This window comes from Ananas comosus, linkage group 15 (assembly GCF_001540865.1).
Source record: "Ananas comosus cultivar F153 linkage group 15, ASM154086v1, whole genome shotgun sequence".
In the NCBI taxonomy this organism is placed as follows: Eukaryota; Viridiplantae; Streptophyta; class Magnoliopsida; order Poales; family Bromeliaceae; genus Ananas; species Ananas comosus.
Window position 1 is genome coordinate 438347 of NC_033635.1, and position 25506 is coordinate 463852.

Genomic DNA, 25506 nt, shown 5'->3' on the forward strand with positions numbered 1-25506 from the left:
TTTTTTTTTTTTTTTTTTTTTTTTTTTTTTTTTTTTTTTTCTTGTGGGTGATTTGCATCTGTCCTATATAGATTTATCAACTCCGTCATCTATCAAACCCTATTGCTAGGTACCACTACTACTCCCTAGTCCCTCTTTCACAGGAGAGAGTTGTAAATGATGGCCCCACTTTCATTGGATGTGTTCTTGATATATACAACCTAACTTTCATCTAAGTAGATACCAAATTGTTGGCATTTTAACATAAATCAAAGCAAACCAAGATAAAGAAAAGGCTCAAGTTGCTGCTATCGTCGTGGAAAGATCTGTTATGATAGGACCGGATCAACCTTCTCATTAGTTTTTTTTTTTTAATTTCTTTGTCTTAAGGTCCAGGCTGTCTCACCTTTGTAGCCAAGCTTATCCGTTCAATAAATAAAACAGATAGCGTGCTATCTATTCTTAAAAAATAAAAATAAAAAAAAATTAAAACCATTCTCCAAAAAATTGATGTGGTTCAAATGAAAGAATATGTAATCACACCCAAAAAGAGAGTGGCACAAAGATATATATATATATACATACATACATACATACAGAGCCCCAAGTGGATCACACTTCATAAAGCCCTAAAGTCCAAATCTGACACATTTGTCCTTCGATTTCACAGCTCTTAGTGCTAAAACAACTATTCCCCTTCGCAAAACTTTGATCCAAACACACCATGCACCCCTCCTCTCACCTCCAACGAGAAATTCATGTTACTAAGCCCAAAAAAGTACTGGGAGAAAGGGACTCAAATCCAAATTACCAACAAGCCTTGTGTGGTCTACTCCTCTTTCTAGCCTTTCCCATCAGATGGTTTGGCCACATCTGAGGGGAGCCCTTGCTTGCTTTTTGTTTGAGCCAAAAACCAAACCATCGATCTGAGGAGATCACATCCCTATCGACCTGGGTGATTGATACGTCCTTTTCTATACTCTCCCTTTGTACTTCACATGTAAGAAAAGAGAGAGCACAGTGTTGCGATTTCAGAAAAGGGCTACATGCATCCAACCCCGATCAGAGCAGCATGTCCAACACTATTCTTTGAATGATAGGCCTATCCAGCAAAGAATGTTAAAGATCATCATTCAATTGTATTAGATCAATCTTTTCGATAGCATGTAGATTTGGTTAAGTCAAACTTTCATCTTTTGTCTCACTGAAATAATTCTGTACATGTCTTATATTCAACATCATGTGTGTAAGTAGAATGTTTAGGTATATGTATTGAACTATTTTTCTAATAATTAATTGTTTTGGATACCAACAATATATAAGTTGCCTATAATGGATAGACTTTAGTACTTTACGAAGCCTACGCACTATCTCTATTATAATTTGTATCAAGTCATGAGTCGATAGTCTCTGCAACCTCAATGATGTTCAGAGTCCTATTTAAAGTGCAACAAGTAGATGGGCTTTTTTTTTTCTTTTTCTTTTTTTTTTTTTTTTAAGTACCAAAATAGTTTTTATTTTTTATGGGGAATTAGTACGAAACAATTTCTTCTTCTTTTTTTTTTGTTTTTTAAGTTTGGGACCAAAAGATATATATATTCTAGAACTAGACTACTATACTATCGATAGCACGGAGGACTTTGTACTACCAAGTTGTTTTCGATTATACGGCTTTCAAATCGATGATCGGCTCCGTTAGACTTTATCTACACTATTAAAAGTATTTAGAAACTAAATCTTATAATTTTTCGATATCATTTACTTATCAAACAAGTAATCTAAAATTGAACGGCTGAAAATAAAAATCTCATAAAAAATAATGATAAAAGATTTAAATTCAAGATAAGATATACTAATGTTACTCTAAATAGTGAAAAGAATTTTTTATAAAATTTTCATCGCATTTGGATTATTTTATGCAGTTAAACTTATAAACACACCACATCGGCTATTAAAATTATCAATTTTGAGATCTTTTGATCACTAGTCAAATGATGCCGAAAAAATCTGAAATTTATTTTCTAAATACTTTCAATAATGTAGATCAAGTCTAACGGAGCCGATCGTCGATTTTAAAGCCGCATAATCGAAAATAACTTAGTAGTACGGAGCTCTCGTGCTACCGATAGTACAGTAGCCGGACTCTATATTCTAACTACATTATTCATGGAGAAATTTGAAGGGGTTTACAATATAGCGAGCAAACAAGCAAGGATGGCCTCAACTCCGGTCCAAGGTGTCTCGTAGGCCCATTTATTGTACTTTAAACGGGCCCTTTGGGCTTTTTGGCCCGAATTTTAAAGCTTTATAAATCTTGGATTAATTTAAAAAATTATTATTATAATTATTATTCAATAATAATTGCTAGACTAGAAGCTTCGGCGGAAAAAACGAATTAGGATGGACAAGCGATATTTTAACATCATCGAACGCTACTGACCCAAATCGTGTGGCGATTAGTTGATGATCAAGGAGAGCCACAAAACTACCGAGCCGTACACGTGGCGTGCGCCCATCGGTCGGTAGTATAATGTGACACAAACTATAGAATCGGGATTGGATCCTCGCCCTCGTCGCCCCGCATAACAAGCACTAGTTAGTAACCCTCACAAACAGAGGATCGGAATACAATGGCTCTCGAGGTGCGTATGGCGCTCTAATTTTTTTCTACAATAAAACGCATTTGGATGTGGAATTTGTCTTAGGATGCTGCTAAAAATTTGATCTTTTTTATCCGTAAAGCAATTAACTGTTAAGATTTTACTATTCGGGTTTCAACTTTTGGGGTTTATGTGGGGATTTTTGTGTATTCTTTTTTCGTTAGGCTTGGGTGATGGAGGAGAGTGATGAGGACCAGAGGCTCCCTCACCAGAAGAACCCTAATCAGGTTGTGCCCCTCACCGAGCTCGAAGGTAAATTTTTTTTTTTATATTTCATTTTATTTATTTTTTTGTTGAAATTTGAAGGTAACAGTTTATGATGATCTCATCACCTACGCATGCTTTTGAATTTTCTAAGAATTATTTTGCTATGGTTACTGATTACGGTCTTAATGCTTGTTTATTTGCGTAGCTTATTAAGTGCCTGTTTAATTTCGGGGCTTCTGTCATTGTATATGTATGTGGATTGATGATAGGTTAGGGGTTGTTTTTACACCAATTTAGTGGTTATTTTTTCATGAATCTGAGACTCAATAGGAAGGTGTTTCTGAGCCAAAAAAAAAAAAGAAAAAAAAAAGAAAAGAAAAAAGGGAGAAAAGTAACAAGTGAGAATCTTTGAGTGTTTTTATTTTTTTGGTTTTTTCTCTGAAATATTGTGTTTGGAGGAACCGTGGGGATATCTATCAGTATCCCAACTCTATTCCAACCAAACTGCATTACTATATCTGTTTTATCTTCTGGTCTGTTTTATATTCTGGTTAGCATTTAATTGAGAACCCCAAAAGGGATGTTGTTATCTTGATTTAGGCCATGTTGAATGTTAAAGTCGAGTATCCTAGACATTACTAAAATCTTAAGAAGATTGGATAGAAATCGACTCTTTTCTTTAGAGAATTCTATCTTTTAGATCTTCAATAATGAACTGGGACTGACGAGCAGCTTGTGAGACTAAGCTTATTGTTCTACACTTCCTGCAGAAATCGGGGTTTTGTATTGGCATTTGGATCCTAAGAAACAAGAAAGTGGTGAAGAACTGGAGAAAATTCGAGAGACTAGAGGATACAGCTACATGGTTCGAGCTGATCCCCTGATCCCGAGCCCCTCCCGTCTGATGTTACTCGTGCAGTTTGTGCACTGCAGTCTCCTATATTATCATGTTGCTATCTCTTTCAGGATTATTTGGAGTTATGCCCTGGGAAGGTTGACAACTATGAGGAGAAGCTGAAGAACTTCTACCGAGAGCACATCCACGCTGATGAAGAAATCCGCTACTGCTTGGAAGGTAGTGGATACTTTGACGTCCGCGGCAAAGATGACCGTTGGATCCGGATTTGGATAAAAGAGGGGGATATGATTGTATTGCCTGCTGGGATCTATCATCGGTTCACGCTGGACACTTCAAACTATGTGAAGGTACTAAAAGTTGCCGATGTACTTCTACTAACAATCAACAACCTTCTATGAAGAGCTAAAGTTTAATCTTGTGTACGTTGCTACATTACATGCCATTGCTGCACATTCATTATTACTTCTCGCCCAGCAATTGTTTAGCTACTTTAATTCATCTCTGGTCCTCAAACACGTATTTTCTGCATGCTCATGATTAGTAGTGTTTGATTTTGTATGCAGTTGATGAGGCTGTTCGTGGGAGAACCTGTTTGGACCGCTTACAATCGACCTCAGGAAGATCATCCTGCGAGGCAAGGCTATGTTAAGAATCTACTAAACAACTCCGGAGTTGCTCTTGAAGCCCATTAAACTGTACGTTGCAAAATTTCACTTGGTTGGCTATAAAAATACTGAGAACTTGGAATCACTATGTATATTTTCGCATCGTAGTCTCTATATAACTCTGAGAGAAAAACATACTCTGTAATCATGTGACTAAGTAAGCTGCACAAAAAATCTGTTTAGCATGAATATTTCTTGTTGAGAATGCCTCCTCTGTAGCTTCTTGCTATAAACAGCCTTTTGCCCTTTTGTCCATATCAAGGATAGAAAGCTAAAAGAGTGTACCTTTTCTTTTTCCACAAAATTTCTTAAAAATTTACAATTTTGTCAACTAATCCAGTTAAAAATTTACTTGACCATGTCCAACTCAGCGCAAGGCTAATTGTGAAATCTTGATGGTCGGCGGCAAAAGGCTTTCATTGAGTAAGTACTCAGATGTTTCAAGTTCGAAATTTAATTATTTTATATTTTCGATTAAGTTTATTTTTTAAAAATAAAAATAAGAAAAATTGGTAGCATGCTACCTTTCTCTCGTGAAAAAATAAATGTAAAAAATATATATAACTTATCTGAATTATAGACAAAAAAAAAATAATAAAGTTGCGGAAGTCAGAGGTTGATTTGAAGAAATAATTGGAGGATATTTTGCATCAGTGAATTGAATGATAAAGTTCAGCGAAATCAATGGTTGATTTGAAGAAGCAATGAGAGGAAGAGGATCTTCTAGATCCATATTTCGCAATAACAATCTACTGCTAAATAAAATAATTAAAAAATATTTTTTTACATGGCTTATAAAAATATTATTTTGCTATTCTATTTATACGATGAAATAAAGATACAAGTGTACGATTGTTGAGTGTAATGTTCTTGAACCACGACGTGGAAAATGGAAAATGCTTGTAAACACAGAGGATCAAATTGCAGTCCAATCCACCTTTTCTCTCATGCATTTGCACTAGCAAATTGCAATAAAATAAACAAATTACTAAATTACACTTGTAAGGTAAGCGTAAATTTACATTCAATTCATTCTAAAATCTATATTCTCTTACTGGCCTAATCAACATTTATAAAAAAAAAAAATTAAAAATCTTAAATAGATTTTTGTAAATTCTAGTATTGATAAAATGTAAGATTTATACTTATCTATGGGCGCAAAGTTTGCTTTTTTTTTTTATAATAATGTGTTAGTAACGATAAATATAAATGGACTAACAATGGCTCCTTAGTCTACAATCGGACCAGATTCAATGTATCCAAATATTTCTTTTCTATCACAAATTTTCTTCCCATCCATACTTGCCCCCGCATCGGAGTCAACCAAGGAAATTTCGACCAGGTCTAAACTTTTTTTATATAAATAATCAACTAATATGAATATCTCTGACGTATAATTACGCTTCATGCGTTTATTTTAGGCATCAAGTTTCGGAGCTGCCCCATCAAACCGTCGCTGTCGCATCAGACGGCCGAACTAGCCGCTCACTACGGGGTCTGGTTGGCCCCGATGAGCAATCGTGTTGCGTCTGATGAACGGTGGTGATCGGAGTGCCCCTCTGATCGAGCGGTGAGGCAACGTGATACAGTGTATCTTACGTACCCCTAGAAAACCGTAATCGGGTTCACACTTCAACATTCCGACGTTTGCCACGTGTCCTCTTCGCTTCCATCTATTTAAGGGTCGTCCGCGTCGACCCAAAGCGACGGTGCGATAGCTTTTACGGAGAAGAGGGCGAGGGTGAGGGCGAAATCGAGGAGAGAGAGAGAGAGAGAGAGAGATGGAGCACGAGTTTCAGGTTTTNCTCAAAAACCCTAACATCATGGATCACATTTTAATCCCCCACTTTTAATTTGCTTCTTTCATCGGATTTTGAAATTTGATGTTTTATTTTCTATATTTAATTTTCTATTGCCATACTTGTTGATTAAAATGTGATCCATGATGTTAGGGTTTTTGAGGAATTTTGCGAACAGATGTTTAATCCGTGTGAAAATGGTCTAAAGTAGGATTTTTAGACGTTTCCATGTGACAATTTACGGTATTGAGTGGAGGATTATAGTTTTTTAGGAAGGTTATTTGGGGATCATTATAGAAAAAAGAAGGGGGCGCGCGCATGACTCTTGATTATTGATGAATTTGAGCTCTACGTGCATTTAAACAGTTCGGCATAAGGCGAATATAGTTACTTTACCAGGTTATATGCGTGATTATTGATTAGGATTGTTTATAGTGTACTCAAACTCAACTCTGTGTTATCTAAGCTCTGTTTTTTATATGGATTATGGACCTTTCCAGCGTAGATATGCAGCTCGTTGAAGGTAGAAATTCACCTTATACATGAGTATAGCTAATGCCCTCTTCTTCTTGTGCCGATTCTGATAGACAATTCAGTGCATGCAGTAGTGCAAAGTATCCTTTTAAATTCAAATTCTCTATATTTACTCTATACTTGGTAGATACAATAATTTCTCTTAGCATCTGCTGAGCTGATGATCTTGTCAACTTCCTCTTGCTGCTGTTCTACAAGTTTGCCTTCGCAAGTATCTCCTTTGAGAGTAACTCGTCCACGATCTAAAAATCTCACCTTTTATATTTTCTGTTGTTTGACGAGAGCTAATATTACTCCAATACTATGCTACTTTTGTAGTCATATATCCAATTTTGTGAAGTTTGGGGATAATTTCTTCTGCTTGAATCTGATAGCAAATATTTCGTCTGCAAATGAATTTGATATAAATTCCAACTATTCTCTCAACTTCTCATAGGCTATATCTAGCTTTCATCTACTTAAATGCTGTAATCCTATTTTCCTTGACGATTCAATTCCTGCAACCGAGTTCTGACTCTTTCCAATGAAAGGTGAAATGAAATTTTCTTTCCAATGTTAATACAGGAAGGCAAGGAGGAGGTTATCCAAGCCTGGTATATGGACGATAGTGATGAGGACCAAAGACTTCCTCATCATCGCGAGCCCAAGGAATTTATTCCCTTGGACAAACTTGCAGGTTTTATGTTTGTATTTTAACATATATCATGCTATCTATGCTCATCCAGTTTATTGATTTGGTCGGGGGCATTAGGCCCTGTTAGGATGCTTTGTATCTACATACAGCTGTAGAGAAGATAATGAGATGGCAAAAAGTTGAGCTTGCAGCCCCATGATGAGCTCCGTTTCTTTAAAATTTGGAATAGTTGCGAACACCCCTAACTTGTGTTCTTTGATTGAAGATAGTAACGCTTGAGTTTACCGGACGGCACCCTACTTTTGTATTTGCAGAGCTAGGATTACTTAGCTGGCGTCTGGATGCTGACAAATATGAGACTGATGAGAACCTTAAAAAAATTCGTGAAGCCAGGGGTTATTCTTACGTGGTTTGCATTTGGTCCTTTCTTTTGCTTTTTGTCCTTCGGGAATGGGCAAAGACAGAGCAGTCGTTTGACGCTGTATTGTTTTCAATATGTTCAGGACATTTGTGATGTGTGCCCTGAGAAGTTGCCAAACTATGAGGCCAAGTTGAAGAGCTTCTTTGAAGAGCACCTGCACACTGATGAAGAAATACGTTATTGTCTCGAGGGAAGTGGTAGGTTCTTTGTATTTGTGGTTCTTCTTACACACCTTAGCTGTCGCTGTCATTTAGAGACTTTCCCGACCTTAGTGTATCTATTCTTTGTTATATTTAGGATATTTTGATGTGAGGGACCAGGATGATAGATGGATTCGTGTAGCAGTGAAGAAAGGGGGCATGATCGTCTTGCCTGCAGGAATTTACCATCGTTTTACATTGGATACAAACAACTACATTAAGGTATTAGATTCTAACCTTTTCTGTGTTCGAGTCATAGACAGACAGAAATTGCAGTAAGTGCATATTTCTGCTACGCCTATCTTTAAGTTGTCCATTTTCTTCTTTCCTCCACAGCATCATTGAATTATGTAACTGGCAAAGAACTTTTGAGAACCATACCTGATGGTAATCTCCTTGCATAGAAATCATTGCAAGTCAATTAGGCAGTAAGGGTAGCCTTTTTTCCCACAAATTTGTCTTTGGACTTAATGATCTTCCTCAGTTTGCTGTTCAAAAGCATACAGGCCCCTTCATACTCCTCAATTTCGAACTGGTAATCTATCAAGTTTCTCTCGGAAGGACAAAAATGCACTAAATGCCAATTATCTCCTCTCTCGCACTATCTTATAATAGATGTTATTCGTCTTCTTTCTTTTAATTGATGATTACTTGTCAATTAAAGTTGCTTCTCTTTCAATGAAAGTGCTTGTTCTAACCACACTTGTACTTGCAGGCAATGCGGCTCTTCGTGGGTGAGCCCATTTGGACTCCTTATAATCGTCCCCACGACCATCTCCCGGCTAGGTACATATACAAATTAGTTAAGCTACATATTTATCTAATAAACCATATCGAATTTCATTAATATATGTTTTCCTTAATTGATATGCATGGTTTCAGGAAGGAGTATCTTGATGCACTGACCAAGAAGGAAGGTGCAAAGCAGGCTGTGGAAGCTCTTTAACTGCATTATAGTATTATTATTATCACTTTTACCTTATATATAGTTCTCTCTAAGACTGAATAAAAGTTGTCAGTTTGTGTCACATTCCATATGAGTGTTATTGGTTTGCATCAACTAATTGGAATTTAAGGTCTTGCTATTTGAATCTAAATTTACTACTGGTGGCATTTTGTTGTACTTTAAATCTCGATCTTGATTGCTTGACACTGGAATGAGGAACAATTGTGATATTATAAGAAAATAAGTGAAATAATTTAATTGTATGTTGATTCTAAAGAATGTTTTGTATGTCATGTACAAATTAATGCTAACCTACTATATGTAACGCTCGAACGACGGTTCGTGCCTTTTCTTATTATGTGAAACAGCGGGCTGATTGATTAGTTACATTGTAATCACACTTTAAGGATTCCTTGATGGCTATCAGGTCTTGCTAATGAGTTCACATAGTGTAAGTTTTCCATTACTTCATTTGAATTCAACAATCGTAGTAAACAATTGATAACAGTTTTGTCTTGATCTGAGGAGATTATACTCTAGTAGAAGAGATTAGTACCTATATAACATGATTATATAAAGTTGATGTTGCTGGTTCGACCAGTGATATGTACAATCTTAATTAGTTTGTGAACATCTGAGGGTTCATCTACTACTGTTTTTAGTTTTCTTTAACCACCCAAATTGGAAATGCAACTCTAATGCCGAAACCCTCGAGCATCTCCTGTTACACTGCACTTAACGCTAATTCCGAGTGGAATTGGTTGCTGCACGGTACTCCAGCTGCGCATCAACAGATGTCCAACGCCTCAGGAGGGATAGCAGCTACAGCAGGGTGCTGGGAGTTATGGAAGGAGCACAATAGGAAAATATTCGACAATCGACTTGACCAAAGCGAAATCTAGGAAGAAGAATTTGTTGCACTATTAGCCAATGGGTCTCAACACTAGGAAGCTAAGATAGTCGCTCGACATTTTTCACACGGTGGGTTTTTTTTTTTTTTCTTTGAAAAAAGAATAGCACGATATTTTTTTCGTTTATTCAGAAAATGAACTTAACACAAATAGTGAAACAACTAGGCCTCGGTCGAAAAGGAGAGGCAACCAGGAGAACACCCCCCCCAATAAAAAAAAAACCACACACGCATATAGCGAATGAGTAGTTCTTCAAACACCTCGCCTCATCACCTCGCCACACATTTTGGGTCGATTTTAGGTTTGCAAGGATAGAACTTTCATAGAGATAGTTTATGTTTTTCCATCCAAATTAAGATCTAATGTTGTTAAATTGTCCTTATACTTTGCTTTAAAATAGGGTATATTCCTGTTTAATCAAAAAAAGAAATGATTGGCAAGTTTATGTATGATGTTGTAAGTATGGCCTATCGATTAATTTCATCTAAAGGTAAACAGAAAAACTAGACATGTAGCAATATATCAATAACTGCGAAAGCAAAAGAGCAAGAGAAGGATACCAAAGATACTCCATATATGGTGGGTCACTAAGCTCTTGCACTTTAGGCTAAGGCTACAAAAAAGCAGGGGATGGAATAAAAAAAAGAGAAACCACTAAAAAAGAAAAAGATTAAAAGACCAACCAGTCATCTGCATCAATTAGCATGCAATATAAAGTTCAAAATGGAAAAAGAAAATCTTGATTTGGGGATGATGGTGAGGACATACAATCAATTGATCAATCATACTAGAAGTGGGCTTGTATAAAAGGCTATGGAACAAGGCTGAGCACCCTTTAAGCTCTCTCTCACCCCTAACTTCCCAGTAAACAAAGTTTGCTTTAAAAAATCATCAATATCACTCGAGGCAGGCCCTTTTGCAAGTCTAGGCATTTTGTGGTGAAGTCATAAAGCAAATATACTTCACAAGGGGAGAATTATGATGTCTTTAAAAAACCTTGTAAGGAAAACATACAAATGGAGCATCAATAATGAATTAGATTCCTGTCATCTTTGGGTGAACCTGATTCCCAACTTACTTTGTACTACNACATCACTCTCTCTCTCTCTCTCGCGCGCGCGCGCGCGTGCACAGGAACGGAAACACGCATAGAGAGAGAAACAAATGCACATGCACACATACACAAAGAGAAATGTTAACTCTACAATTCAAAATGGCTCAATTCCGGTCCCTTTTGAATTTTAGTGTTAAAAAAAAAGAGTAAAAAGTTTTTTTTAAAAAAAATTGAAAGGACTGGTGTATGAAATTTGGTGTTTAGATGACTATGTTGTAGAATTATAATTCACTTTGAATTGTAGAGATAACAATGCTTCAGAGTAGAACCAGATACATACATGCACACACACAGACACACACAGGCTAAATCACACGCTCTCTCTCTCTCACTTATTTCACACACACACACACACACACACACACACACAGACGAACACATGCACGCACAGACCCACACATGCACGCACAGAGACCCACAAGACAACTTTCTGAGTCCTGAACCCTCCCTTTTGCTTTCTGGGTCTTTCTCCAATTCGCCAGATCGGCCTTCTTTCTCCAGTCCATAACAGCAATTATAGCCCCGTCCTCCTATTAGAAAAAGACATCCCACTACCTCCATGTCCCCATTTCCTAAATCTCTACTCTATGCTCATCTGATCTCTTTTCTTTTTCGTTTTTCTTTTTTTTAAAAAAAAAGAAAAAGAAAAATCAGTATATGATGCATACCATAAATATGTATGCGTCTGCGTCTGTTGTCTGTTCCTTTTGACCCAGAGAGACCTTAATTATGTCTACAGTACTCATTCTCTGAGCTTCTTTTTTATGTGTTTAATAGTTGATTGCATTAGTCAGAGAGAGCACATGGAAAGAGATGTTTGCTTATTTCGGCTGCACCACTGCAGGAAACTGCAACCCCCTCTCCCCTCCCCTTCACGAGATTGTTGACACAGCTAGCCTTCCAATGATGTCCTTTCTTGTACTATAACCTTGTGTCACCTGCGCCCTCTCCACAACAGTGCGCTCATTTGGCTTTTTCCCATCACCACCCCATTACCTCCCCCTCTCTCTCTCTCTCTCTCTCTCTCTCTCACACACACACACACACACACACACACACACACACACACACACAGAGACACACATAGAGACACACATACAAGCCATATAAGCTGGTGTTCCGGCATTTCCTGTCGCAGTGAGAGAAGCCTAAAAGCACTTAGCCACCATGTTCGCATCAGCTGCTTTGTCCAACTCCACCTCCATGTCTGAAGAAGGAAGCGCTTCTTCTGAGACCAGAGCCCATGACTTCAACAGCTTGATATCGTTCTTGACACCCACTTCTCCTTCCCAGCACCTTCAACAGTCACAAGCAAAGGGGAAGAAGAAAAGAAGCCAACCAGGAAACCCAGGTACAACTCCTCCCCAAATCCTCCTCCCATTAATATAGTATACTCTTTGCTCCTACTATGCATAATTAATTTTTGATTACTTTGATGGTGTGTTATATTGAAGATCCAGATGCTGAAGTAGTAGCTCTCTCTCCAAAGACGCTTATCGCCACAAACAGGTTTGTGTGCGAGATCTGCAACAAGGGATTTCAGAGGGATCAAAATCTGCAGCTGCATAGAAGGGGTCATAACTTGCCATGGAAGCTGAGGCAAAGGAGCAGCAAAGAGGGGGTGAGGAAGAGGGTGTATGTGTGCCCAGAGCCTTCGTGTGTGCACCACCACCCCTCTAGGGCTCTTGGGGACCTCACAGGGATCAAGAAGCACTTCTCCAGGAAGCACGGAGAGAAGAAGTGGAAGTGCGACAAGTGCTCCAAGAGATATGCTGTTCACTCTGATTGGAAGGCCCATGTTAAGACCTGTGGAACAAGGGAGTATAGATGTGATTGTGGAACCCTCTTCTCTAGGTTGGTTATCGAAACCCAATCATATGCTTTGAGCTATACGATTTTATTATCTTGTTCCATGCTTCTCTCCATCTCCTCCTTTCTTGCATTTGTGTCATCTTCCTATATATGTTTTTACCTATTTCCTCACTCCTTTGCACGCCTCACATTTTAATGCCACATCTTTCTACTCTTCGTTCACTCTAGAAAAGTAGGGGATAAACTAATCAAAACAATTTATTACTCCTTGTCCAACTCTTAAACTAGTGCTTTTCTTGATATCCCACGAGTAGCACTACCACTACATGATGTTGCATGCAGCAAAATTAATATACTTCTTGTAATGATCGACACTGTGTGGTTATACATACTTGCAAATTTTGTTAAATTTGTAGGTTGTATTAAACATATTTCGCCCACAATAGTTAGTTAGTTAATTATACAGAGCTCTTTTTCTATGAAGGAAGACGAATGTATATGGTTCGAGCTATCATCTCTATTTATTAAAGCTAAATATTCTGGGTAGTGTCTCTTACTGGTAGTGTGAGAGGGGAACACTTCAAACTCAACAGTTACTCAAACGAATGTGTTATAAAAATACGATGCCAAAGTGTGGTGTAGTATTCAAATATTTCTTATATTTTGCTTCATGATAGTATTGGCAGTTCTTTCACAGCCAAATTGTCTTCGCTTTTCAGCTTATAATTGTGGTCAAAAGAAGCTGCCAAAATTCTCACTTGCCTTTCATTTAAGTCAAGGAAAATTTAACTCACTATTTATTTGTCGTAAAGCACTGGCAGAGGTTCTGTTGAAAACTGGAAATCTAACTTGCTTTGTGTCCCATATAGGAGCTACATATAGTATAGGGTTACTAAAAACACGTACGTTATTTATGAAAGACAGTGCCTAGCTACTTAAGTGACCTTTTGTTGTAAGCTTTTGGCTCTTTCCTAGCATTCATCATTTCATCTGCACTTCTTCTTACATGTCATATTAATTTTGACTCTACATTTCCAGTTAGTTCTTAATGGAAAACAAAAGCACCAATTAACATTAACTAATTCACTAAAATGCAGAGTAAAAGCGGAAGAGGGAGATTAATTAAGAGAGTAACTTAACATCTCCCCCTCTCTCTCTCTTTCTCTCAAAGCCCTACTCAGCATCCATATATATACGATCATCTCGCATGCATGCATCCTGTCCCTTTATATATAGCTGTTTCCAACACTACTCATTTCATTGTGTACTCTTCTTCCCTCACATGCAAAGTAATCAAACAAGCTGTTGAATCTCCTTCTTCCTGTCCCTTCTGGGCCATGATCATCATCTTTTTTGCCCCGAAGACAATAAGGACAATAACACTTCATGACACCCCCCCCCCTCCCATTTTTTTGTTGTGTTGGCTTAACCATGCAGGAAGGACAGCTTCGTCACCCACAAAGCTTTTTGTGACGCCCTAGCAGAAGAGAGTGCAAAACTGCTCACTACCAGCAGCAGCAGCACCACCACCACCATCACCACCAACCCGTTAATCCTCGATCACCCCTTCTTCCCCTTCTCTTCTTTGGACCCTACAATATTTACAAACCCTAACCCTAACCCTAACCTTAATTACAACCCTCACCCACCTCCTCTCCTCCGCCCTTACGCCTTCCACCTAGCAACAACCGAAGCCGCCGCCGCCGCCGCCCCCCCTCACCTCTCCGCCACCTCCCTACTCCAACGCGCCTCCGCCGTGGGCCCCATCATCACCGGCGCGGCCTCGTGCCACGTGGGATGCGCGGACTTCGATGCGGGGGGGCTCGCGACGTGGCATGCAGGGGACCGGCTGACGAGGGACTTCCTCGGGGTGGTCGCCGGCGAGGAGGCGCCCGGCGGAGTGCGAGACCTGCTCCCGCTGACGTGCCTGGATCTGGTCACCGCCCCGCACTACTGCGCGCAGGTGGGCGACCACACCTGCACCAACCCGGTGAGCGAGACATGGGGTAACTGCTAAAAGCTTAATTGTGTAATACGATCAATCTGGCCCTGATGTTTGAACAATTTACGCCCCGTGGTAAAAGACATGCACACAGAGTTTACCTGAACTATGTCCATTTTGTTTTGAAATAGGCACGTAAACTTTGAAATAATTAAATATTTTGAAAGTTTAGGTGCTTATTTAAATACACAAAAAGTTCTAGCTAGTAAACTCTATGCACTTGTACCTTTTCTTTTCCCTTTCTTCTTAATTTTTCTTTCTCAATTATTGCTTTTATTTGTTGTTTAATTATCATATGGTCTCAGTCTTTTGAACGTGCGTGAAAACATGGTGTGGATCATTTCTCTGCAGATAACCCCAGGTTTTGTAAATGTGAGGTTGCTCCTTTTTTTATTTTATTTTAATTTTTTCAGTGTTGTAGTTTATCGTAGACAAGATGTAAAACTTGCGACAAAAGCAAATTTGTCCGTTGCTTCCCACGTGATTGTGTATTCACATGCATGCATGCAGCGCTGCATGCGTACGTAGGCCCTGAGAGGCATATTTGGCTGCAGGGGGGATTGCTTAATATATGTACACTCCAAAGAACCAAAACCACATAATTGATCATAAATGATCCTTTCTTCAAGAGTGCTTTGCTTGTTTAGTCCTTCATATAACACTAATGCATACGACTTCTAATTACCTCATTGAATAGAGCGCTTAGCATGCACGTAGTATGCGTATGTGTTTTCAGCTTTAGCATAGCAGTTATCAAATAAGATCAATGTCCTTCAATATTAGTAACACAGCTAACGCTATCGGGAAGATAATTGAATTCATTATTCATTACTCCAGAAAGTTTAAGTTACTGTCTAAGGAAGATATATAACTTATATATTTTGCCATCCACCAGTAGAAGGGGCATATATATATATATATATATATATATATATATATATATATATATATATATATATATAGAGTCCGGCTATGGTGCTTGTAAAAGCATGAAACACTTGATGCTTGTAAATTTTTTACCATTAGATTTATGCCTTTGATCATTTTCAACCGTTAGATTATACTATTCAACCAACCACCCACTCAACCCTAGGGGCCCCACGTCATCCTAACCGCACATTTCTTAATCCAATGGCTAAAAATTTACAAGCACCAACAATTTGTACTTTTAAAAGCATAGGAGCTCAATTCTATATATATATATATATATATATATATATTAATTACTATCAGGAATGCTTGATCTCAAAGACTATTCACAACTAAAGCAGAGAGTTTTATAGTGAGACGAAATTAGGTACGTCGGCAATGGTTGTTAATGACTTTCCGATTTTAATAATAAAATTGTAAGATTCTCATAACTCTTATTTGTTGATGGTTTCGATAGTAAAATTGTTGTCATTATGACTGCAACTAAACTTCTATATATACATTACTTGCTATGCTTGTAGATAAACAAATGCGACTGTGTTAACATTTACATCAGCTGATGATAGCATTCTATTTGAATTTTTGGAATACATAAAAAGTTTAAAGAGTGATAGATATGAAATATAAGAAATACAAGTACACGATGAATAACAAAATATACATATCAAGACAAATTAATAAAGAGAGTGGCTATATATATAGCTAGTATCTCCTCTAAAGCAAGAAATTATTTATGCACCTTTTAGCTTTTAAATGATCAAGGCAAAGATACGACTGGAGAGAATAGGTGCTGGCCCAAACAGCTCTTCTTTTTTTTTTTTTTTTTTGAGGAAAAAGCCCAAACAGGTCTTCGAGGTGGTGTCCCCACATGCTTAGATTAAAAAAGAATGAGGATGGGGATTTTAAAAAAGAGAAAGAGGAGGGACAACCCCAAAAAAAAAAAAAGAAGAAAAATTAAAGGTGTAAGATGCATGGACATGTCAACGCGTGACAAAAAAGATGTTCACAAGGACGGCCCCAATAGTTAGCACCACATTCGCACGTCCTTTTCCTCTCTTATCTTTCTTAAATCTCGTGCATTTGTATATCTATCTTATATTAATTCTTGGTGTAACCAGGGGTTCAGGGTTATCTTATTTTTTTTTTGTTGCCGTTATATATATATATGTGGTGTTATTTTTGTTCTATTCGGAATCAAATGGAAGAGAAAAGGTTTTTAAATTGATATCATCTTTTAAATTTGCTTGAAAATTGTAAAAAAAATCATCTAAAATTTGAATTGTCGTGTATTCTTGAGCATAGTGATTCTGTATCTTTGCTAGCATGGCGTACACACTAATTTCAGTATTAAGCTTTTGGATTGAACATCACATTTTGTTATTACAATCTACTTTTGGGTAACATTGTAATCCATCTAGGGTGCAAAATCATATGAGGCCATAGTAAGTATATAGCATATTGAGACAATAAATAAAAAATAACACTCAGAACGTACGAAGTTAAAGAGGTATAAATAATTAACATAACCATCGCTAGAGAATGAGCCTCTGCATATTCGTAGGTGTTTTAATTAACTTATAAAATGTCATAAGAAGAAATCAAATTTAACCAATGTATCGAACTACTCTCGCGCTTGGTTCAATTCGAGTGTACGATCGAGTCAATTTATAAATAATCTTGTGCCTGGAAATTTTGTTTGATTAACGGGGTAGTACAAGTGGTGCTTGACTTGCCATAAAATCAATTGACACCAACTATTTAAAATATATGAAACAACAATTGTACTCTAAAAACTTAAGCTAATAAAAAATTATTCTTAAATATTTTTATATTAAACACTCCCACTCATGTTTGAGCTCAAGATTTATTTGTAGGTTCATGACGTGAACTTGAATTAAATAAAAAAAAATCAAAAATTAATAACATTAGGAGCTTATTATGACTCGAACTAACTGTATTTACTTCAAGATTGGTCATCTACTGCGCCAAACAAACATGTAATATTTAAATGTAATCATGAATTTTTGGTGCAATAATTAATTCAGAGTTTTATATGTCTTTTAAGAGGTGTAGGCAGTTTGAAGTAATCAATAATTTTCATGTAGTGAGACGTCTCATAAATAACTAGCTATATATCTAGCTAGTTTTTTTAAAAAGAAAATTAATATGTTATCTTCTTTATTATTCTTTTTGAATATATATATTTTTTTTGAGAAAAAAGTAACATGCTACCCATTTCATTCATTGGAATAGTAAACTAAACTACATGGATGAGGCAACACGAGCCTCGAAGGGGGCGAAAAAAAAAATCTACCGGTTACAGTGTTACTTATCTACTGAAAGAAATTGCTTTCATTCATTCATTAGTTTTTTAATTTTGAATTAAACATAGCTGAAAAATGTGAAGCAGTGAACTTAATTAAGAGTTGGGACCTCAGATCGATAAGAACCGTTAAGTCTATTGCCATTTGTATTAGAAACGATGGATAACTAGCTAGCAAGTTGAAGGAACTATATATTGGAGAGAGTGAATCTAATAATCCATTTTGTAAAAGTAAACAGAAGCTTAATTCTGAATATTCTATGAGAGAGAGAGAGAAAAGGGATGGGTATATCATATATGCATGTATGTATGCATGTATATGTCCTAGGGATTATCGAAAGAGGTGGGTGAAGTTACGTAGGGGATATGCATAACCAGCTTTCAAAAAGTTTTTGTGGGAAGTTAATTTTATACATTGCATGTGAGCTGCAGGTTAGGAATACGATACATCCCAATTGCCTGCTAATAAAGACTGCTCCACCTTTCTCTCTCTCTCTCTCTCTCTCTCTCTCTCTTTTCTTTTCCATCTTTCTTTATTCCCCATTCACCTTTCACCATCTCACAAATCTAAAAGCACTCCCTCTCTCTTCTATTCTTATCTCAACAAACAAATAATAATACTATTAAGTTTCACTTATTGTGAGATCTTAATTAAGTTCAAAACCTAAATGATGAACAAAACGATAGCATACTATCATGCATTCTTTCTCCAAAAAAAGAAAAAAAAAGAAACACTATTATTTCTCTCCTATTGCCATCTCAACAAACAAACAACACTATATATTAATTACTAAAGTTTGATCTTTTTTATTTTATTTTAATAAGAATCAAAAGCTCAACCTCCCAGAGTATTATATACTCACAGTCCTTTCATCTCGTATTCAAATTCATATATAACCCCTCTCCAATCCCGATTCAGATACTCTATCATTGAAATACCAATTGTTTGGCTTTTAAATTTTGACATACCTATTTGTTGAAACCCCGAAGGAAAACTAATTAAGATGCTATTTTATGACAACTCTGAAAGAGAAATTGAGTGAATTAATTAAGAAGCTGTGACGATAAGAAAAGGGAGAGCATATTTTGAAGTTGTGACCATAAGAAAAGGGAGAGCATATTTTGAAGCTGTGACCATAAGAAAAGGGAGAGCATATTTTAAATGGTTAATTAGAAGGTGCGAATTAATTAAATAATTAATGGGGCCACAGTTATTAAATAACAATTTTCTTTTTTCTTAGCAAATTAACCAGCAATGTGTACCTGATCATATGATCTCTAGGAAGTACAAATTTCTTTGATTACTTTGCAGGTAATTATTCTCTTATTAAACAAAAGGTGAACCTTTTAGCCCCCTATCATATCAAAGAGGCGAAGTCCCATTGTTCTATTTTGATTTTGCAGATTCCATTATTGGGAAGTAATTTGACTCCTTTCCAATTATAAAGGAGTTATTGATGACATGTAGCCATGTAGCCAAATTCATAGAGGTAAATTAATTAATAATTTTTACATCATATATATATTTAAGAGTAATACCGTAAACGTACTAATAAATATTACAACGCTTTACAAACTAGTATACATGAGTAACAAGATGACATTTAATTAGTGGAGAAGTACAAATTACAAAAAGGCAAGTATGATTTAAAATTTCAAAGTTGAAATCTATCCATTGAGTTGTATAATTTGTATATACAACGTTGTAAGATTTATTAATAAGCAAAACATAATTAAGATAGCTGAAGAAGTTGGTTGTATTGGGTCACTGTTGGTGGATCCACTTAAAGATTTATTTGGATTCATGAGAGAATTATAGAGTTGGTTTCTTATGATGAATTGGGAGACGTAGTGGTCCAAAGCTCTCATGGGGGCTTCATTCATATTCCCCTTACCATGCGCTTTAAAGAATTTGAAGTGCGTGATGGGTAGCATACCAAGGAATGGTTTCCTCGAGATTTACACCGAGGCAAAAAATTGGTCAGACCCCAACGTTGGTGGAAAGGTCCCTGCATGGGATGCCCATAGACCCACCCAAACACCTTTTGTTTCTCAAGTTTGTGAAACATACCAAACAAAGTGTACTGTATACAATATATTTAACTCACTGTAGGTGATTTTTTTGTCAATCACCTATTAAGTCACTGTAAATAAAGGTTCATGTACATCATGCACTCTACTGAAGGAAAAAAAAAAAAAAAAAAAATCAGAGATGTAAATGTACATTCCCTTCAAAAATTGACAGTAAATCGTACGCGGTTGAAGATGAATTCAAATTAGGCAGGAAAGATTTTAGTAAATTACAACATGCTGCGCGTAAACATGGTCCATGTCACGCGAATACATATAAAATTGGTCGATAAAAATACACAATTTCAAGGATAGCTGATTCTGCGTCTTTGATATTACATGTCATAGTTGAGGTAAACAGAGAGTTCCATAAAGATAGTAGGTACACAGACAGAATCAAGAAGCATTTTAGTTGGCGCACAACGAACCAATCAATTACTAAAATTATAGTTGCAGATAGAGAATTTCATCTTCTTTCAAGGTGTACTTCAGGTATTTGGCCATAAATTGGGAACTAGCAAACAGGATTATCGGGGCAACACGGTCATGACCTGGTATTTGTGGAGATGAAAATCTGTTATTTTTTCTCGGGAGTAGTCGCAAACTGCCATGCATGTGCTGCCATGTGTCCATAGGTTCTAGGACCCGCTACCTCATCAGTAGATAGCATATCTGAAATCTCTTTCAAGTCATCCTCGCTGAGCTTCACGCTTAATGAGCCTATGTTATCATCAAGGTTCTTCACCTTCGTTGTCCCTAAAGATCACAAAAGAAAGAGAATCAGATTAACAAAAACAAAACTATCTAAACAGTGTTGGAAGATGCTATATACAACTCGGTTAACTCTTGTGTCTGTGGTTTGTAAACAAGCACTGTTTTCTACTTCCTCATCGTTCTTTTAGCATACTACTCTTTTGTGATTCAAAGTACACTTGTAAATAAATTCGACCCTTGATATAATTATAAGGTTATTTGTGTTGATATAATTATACGGTTATTTGTGCATAAAAGAAATCTCTCTCCCAAACACAGAGACAGACAGATTTATAAAGTTATTTTAGTATAAAGCTGTTTATGGAGGCAGGGCTCGTTCCACCAAGATCTACACTTGTATATGCCTCTGTTCAAAGATGCTGATCTGTACAGATATTTGAATAATCAAGGTTAAAGCTCGACTGATCAAGCTTTTTTCATAGTGTCCGTTTCTAAGTTCTGTAGTAATAGTTGAGCAACTGAGGGTTGGGCTCGATTCCTAGAGGATTGCTCTTCCTAAAAATTCTGAACTATCTTTGACTTACTGTGGAAAATAGGATCTTGAGGCTATAAATAAATCTCCTACGGACGTCTAGCAACTATAGTAAGGACTCTTTCTAAGATTTTTAAGAATCCTGTGGGAGAATTTTGCTGGAAGAAAACTTTTGTTTCCACTGGGATTTTCTTGCAACTTACCATAAATTATACCTTTTTGGGCTTCCTGTATCAAAACTCTCTTGGAAAACCACTTCATTACTTTCCCACTCATGAATTCCACCGGAAATAGATTTGAATAGCCTTAATGGATTCAAAGAAGAGGTAATCTTCTCGGTTCTACTCGTACAAAAATTGAAAGATGCAAGCTAAGTTCAAGAGCCCACAATTTTTCTGTGTTCTCAGAGCCATTCAACAGCCATGTCTAAGCTTTATATCTTGAACAATGGTTATCCTACACAATGTAGTATTGAAATTTAATTTTCTGATGAAGAATTTTCCACATAACAAAAAATCTCTCACTGTAACTTATAATTGCTTACATTTGTGGTATCAATACACTAAACATCCCAGATTAATCTAAAAACATTTCAGCTTCTATATTAGAGACATATTATTTGTCATCATCATATCCTAATTGTGTGGCATCATGCTCTGTTAAGACAATCAAACCATGTAAACCGCCTTTCTTTCTCAAGAAGATCATACCATGTAACAGATACAGCAACAAAAAAGTGAACGTAGAGCCAAGATTGCAAAGAACTGAGAGGAACTTGTAATGGACAATAGGTCAAAATACTCAAAGGCAGAAGATAAGTCCATAACCATGAAGATCCATGTGAAAGCAGATGTAGTATTAATAAAAGTTCAAAAGCTCAATAATTATGAAATGCTGGCTTTGGTAACAAAATAGATAAGTTAAAAGGAGTGAGAGGTATAGCAAAGCTAGTCATTACTTGGACAAACACATGAATTGAAATAGATGAACTATTAACTGATAAAGAACTGATTATTAAGATATATTGTGCAAATGAAACATCATTATCGCATTTAACCAAATCTTACATAAGTAGAATCATAGAATTTGTAAGTATTCAAGATCAAGGAGCTAAACATATAGAGAAACTGCAAGAGAAACAACTACAGCCTTTATGACATCCAGGAACAAGGAGAAAGAAGAGAGCTATTTGTCTAGTAACTCCCAAGTAAACTATAACAGCCATGTACTTCTCTAAATCATGCATTTTTAAAAAAAGGGTTGGCATCTAGATGATACCTAATGCCTCCAATTTTGTATTACAACTAAGTGAAAATTCTCAGACCATTAGTAAGTATTCTAACTGTCAGTTTGTTCTTCGTTTAGTTTACTAATCTTAATAGACATGATTTACCCAAGGGACTATGATGATGAATGAATATGTTGTTCAACGTCTCCATTCTCCAATCAAGAAGCATGTATGGTCAACAGAAGCATCAGGAGATATCTACAATGCAATGAATACAATCATCCATTCCTTTCCCACTCCCCCCTGAACTCACTGCTTAGGTGGAGTGCGCAATCCTAAAAATCATGATTATAAGAATCTAGCTTTGGACTATACTCAAACTTCTTGGTTGCAATTAAAAAAAAAAAATCCCAACACATCACAACTTATAGCTATTTTGACATCCCCACACAGGCCACAAAATACTGAGCTAATTCGACTTCTAAGTTAGGCAGGTAGAGCATTTCAAAATTTTTAGAGTAAAATGAATAATACAAATGAGCGGACTCAAAACTCCTATACTATATTTTCTTTGTATAATCAAAGGTTTTTACAACAAGCTAAATAAGCAATAGAAAAACTTCATATTTCAAACTCCTTACCAGGGATTGGGACCACATCATCTCCTTGGTGAAAAACCCAAGCTAGAGCAAGCTGAGCAGGGGTGCAATGATGTTTCACTGACAATTTCTCTAGTCGTGCATATAAAATCTTGTTCTTTTCTAGGTTCTCTCCAACGAACCTAGGATGTGAATTCTACAAACAATGTAGCATGATGTGAATTTTCAGATACAAATCTTCAGCAAGAGACATTAAGAATTGATGGAATGAATTTCTATACCAAGAAACTTTCTGAGGGTATATTCTCTACAACTGCTTTTCCACCAAAGAACCCGCGACCAAGAGGACTGTAAGGAACAACCCCAATTCCAAGTTCCCTGAAATCAAATTAGCCATTTTAGAAAACAAAGACATTATGGGGCATCCAATAATGTTGTGGAGTGATTCATGAACAGGACTTGGAAGGAAATAGATTTTTGAAGAGTTAAACTGCTGTCCTTGAAGAAGGTTTATAATCTTCAAAAGAGTTTATTGTTTCTCATGCTACACCACTCCAGAATAAACAATTCTTGCACCAGGACAACTAGAAAGTTCTTCGAAGAAGCAACAAGGGGAAGCCAAAGTATCAATTTTCTTATTCTGCCAGAAGGGGAAGCCACAATCCTTTTCTTTTCTCGCATGTGATCAAACTGAAATATTTTATATACACATAATTACTAGGCCAACTAAATGATCTTTTAGACCCATAAACTGAAAAGGGACCATACATTGTCTCAAACCTAAATTAGTTCCAATCTGGAAAATGTTAGAAACATGCATTAGTAAAGAAGAACTGGATATAAGTGGTATCACGAAGGAAACTTGCGCCCAATCAGACACCAATTAGGATATTACTTGGTACTTGAAGCCCGCTGCAGCTTAAAAGTTAAGCATGCAGAATTGGCACAACAAAATATATCAATCTTCTACACAATAACCATACTCTTCGTGGTACTTAGGTGTAAGCACTTGAGGCCCCATGGTTAAGGCCTATTTTACTAAATTTCAAATACTAGGAGGCTAGTTGGGTTTATATGAAGCTACCGTTCTCTAACAGCCCTACATCGTTTTAAAAAGAAAATTTTCACCATAGATTCTTAGGGAGCAGCGCTATTTCCGTAATACATATATATGATCCTTTATTCATTAAAAAGTAGACATATTTGCAGAGATAATTGCAGATTCAACAGTAATTTCTTTAAAACTTACGAGCAGTTACAAATAAGGCACAAGTAAATCATGCTTAAGAGTTCCAAAGAGACCTGCAGAGAGGCACTATCTGATCCTCAATTTCGCGAGTCCACAGAGACCACTCCATCTGCACTGCAGTAATCGGATGAACTGCATGAGCCCGCCTGATAGTATCCGGGCTGGCCTCAGACAGCCCGATATATCTTACCTTCCCTTCTTCCACCAGCTTCTTAAGTTCCGCCATCTACATTACACACAGGCAAAAGCACAAACACCTAACCTGCATCCCAACAAGTACATAATAATTGGCACAAAGGAACCATAGATTAAGATTCTTACAGTATCCTCTATAGGAACCGATTTGTCCACTCTGTGCTGATAGTACAAATCAATGTAGTCAACTCCGAGCCGCGTAAGGCTCGCCTCGCAGCATGAGCGGACATAATCCGGCGTGCCCCTGACGGTCATGCCGCTCCCATCGGCACGCGCGATGCCAAATTTTGTGGCCAATTGTATATGCTCCCGCGGCAACTGCTTCAAGGCCTGCATAAAAACCAAACCTTTTTCACTTCCTGTTCACTTCCAACTAATCATACACTTCCGAAATGAGGCAAAATACAATTTTGCATCGAGAATCCAATAAAACGAGGGAGAAAGCAACCTTTCCGACCAAGATTTCGTTGGTGTGGGGGCCGTACACATCGGCGGTGTCGAAGAAGGTGATCCCTTTGCTGAAGGCGTACTTGATGATGGAAATCCCGGCTTCTTCGGAGAGCGGAGAGTTGTAAATTCCCGTGAGGCCCATGCACCCAAAACCCAACTTGGAGACCTGGAAAATTAACAACAAAATTATTCGTTAAATTATTGGTTACAAAACGATTGAGGAGAGAAAAATGCATACTTTTCCCTACCTCTAAACCCTGGCTCCCCAGCTTCACTCTGGGGATTTGGGTTTCGGTTTGCGCTGCCATGTCTCGGCAAAGAAAAAGACAAGGGCTTAAGCTCTTGGCTTTAGAAGTAGAGACTCGGATTAATGTGAAAGAACACGAGTTTAAATAGATAGCCCTATAATCCCACTCTCGTCACTGTACACCTCACGGTGTGGACTTTCTGAGTGGTCGTTTGAAGGTGGTTTT

General features: G+C 37.1%; 4 protein-coding genes across 4 annotated transcripts; 3 read left to right on the top strand and 1 right to left on the bottom strand.

Annotated features, from left to right (window-relative positions):
* LOC109721379 (1,2-dihydroxy-3-keto-5-methylthiopentene dioxygenase 1-like) lies at positions 2534 to 4625 on the top strand. The gene is made up of 5 exons (XM_020248965.1): positions 2534 to 2621; positions 2804 to 2891; positions 3617 to 3711; positions 3813 to 4052; positions 4269 to 4625. Exons 1-5 carry the CDS (start codon positions 2610 to 2612, stop codon positions 4395 to 4397), a joined length of 564 nt encoding a protein of 187 aa, XP_020104554.1. The 5' UTR covers positions 2534 to 2609; the 3' UTR covers positions 4398 to 4625.
* Positions 6007 to 9167, top strand: LOC109721377 (1,2-dihydroxy-3-keto-5-methylthiopentene dioxygenase 2). Its single transcript, XM_020248964.1, has 7 exons — positions 6007 to 6169; positions 7268 to 7379; positions 7652 to 7746; positions 7841 to 7955; positions 8056 to 8180; positions 8674 to 8744; positions 8841 to 9167. The coding sequence occupies exons 1-7, from the start codon at positions 6152 to 6154 to the stop codon at positions 8902 to 8904; spliced, it is 600 nt and encodes a 199-aa protein (XP_020104553.1). The 5' UTR covers positions 6007 to 6151; the 3' UTR covers positions 8905 to 9167.
* LOC109721051 (protein indeterminate-domain 12-like) lies at positions 11557 to 15141 on the top strand. Its single transcript, XM_020248471.1, has 3 exons — positions 11557 to 12280; positions 12384 to 12783; positions 14179 to 15141. The coding sequence occupies exons 1-3, from the start codon at positions 12097 to 12099 to the stop codon at positions 14756 to 14758; spliced, it is 1164 nt and encodes a 387-aa protein (XP_020104060.1). The 5' UTR covers positions 11557 to 12096; the 3' UTR covers positions 14759 to 15141.
* Positions 20235 to 25432, bottom strand: LOC109721442 (probable aldo-keto reductase 1). Its single transcript, XM_020249087.1, has 7 exons — positions 25282 to 25432; positions 25032 to 25199; positions 24710 to 24913; positions 24442 to 24614; positions 23421 to 23517; positions 23182 to 23335; positions 20235 to 20822 (listed from the first exon to the last, which is right to left on the bottom strand). Exons 1-7 carry the CDS (start codon positions 25339 to 25341, stop codon positions 20644 to 20646), a joined length of 1035 nt encoding a protein of 344 aa, XP_020104676.1. The 5' UTR covers positions 25342 to 25432; the 3' UTR covers positions 20235 to 20643.

Bases quoted from the DNA above. Each gene is read 5' to 3' on its own strand.
- LOC109721051 (XM_020248471.1), top strand. From the start codon at position 12,097: ATGTTCGCATCAGCTGCTTTGTCCAACTCCACCTCCATGTCTGAAGAA. The intron at 12,281-12,383 runs GTACAACTCCTC...GTTATATTGAAG, and splicing joins AAGCCAACCAGGAAACCCAG to ATCCAGATGCTGAAGTAGTA. The intron at 12,784-14,178 runs GTTGGTTATCGA...TTAACCATGCAG, and splicing joins TGTGGAACCCTCTTCTCTAG to GAAGGACAGCTTCGTCACCC.
- LOC109721377 (XM_020248964.1), top strand. The intron at 7,380-7,651 runs GTTTTATGTTTG...TTGTATTTGCAG, and splicing joins TCCCTTGGACAAACTTGCAG to AGCTAGGATTACTTAGCTGG. The intron at 7,747-7,840 runs GTTTGCATTTGG...CAATATGTTCAG, and splicing joins CCAGGGGTTATTCTTACGTG to GACATTTGTGATGTGTGCCC.
- LOC109721442 (XM_020249087.1), bottom strand. From the start codon at position 25,341: ATGGCAGCGCAAACCGAAACCCAAATCCCCAGAGTGAAGCTGGGGAGC. The intron at 24,914-25,031 runs GTTGCTTTCTCC...GTTTTTATGCAG, and splicing joins ACGAAATCTTGGTCGGAAAG to GCCTTGAAGCAGTTGCCGCG. The intron at 24,615-24,709 runs GTAAGAATCTTA...TGTGTAATGTAG, and splicing joins CGGTTCCTATAGAGGATACT to ATGGCGGAACTTAAGAAGCT.
- LOC109721379 (XM_020248965.1), top strand. The intron at 3,712-3,812 runs GTTCGAGCTGAT...TATCTCTTTCAG, and splicing joins CTAGAGGATACAGCTACATG to GATTATTTGGAGTTATGCCC. The intron at 4,053-4,268 runs GTACTAAAAGTT...TTTTGTATGCAG, and splicing joins ACACTTCAAACTATGTGAAG to TTGATGAGGCTGTTCGTGGG.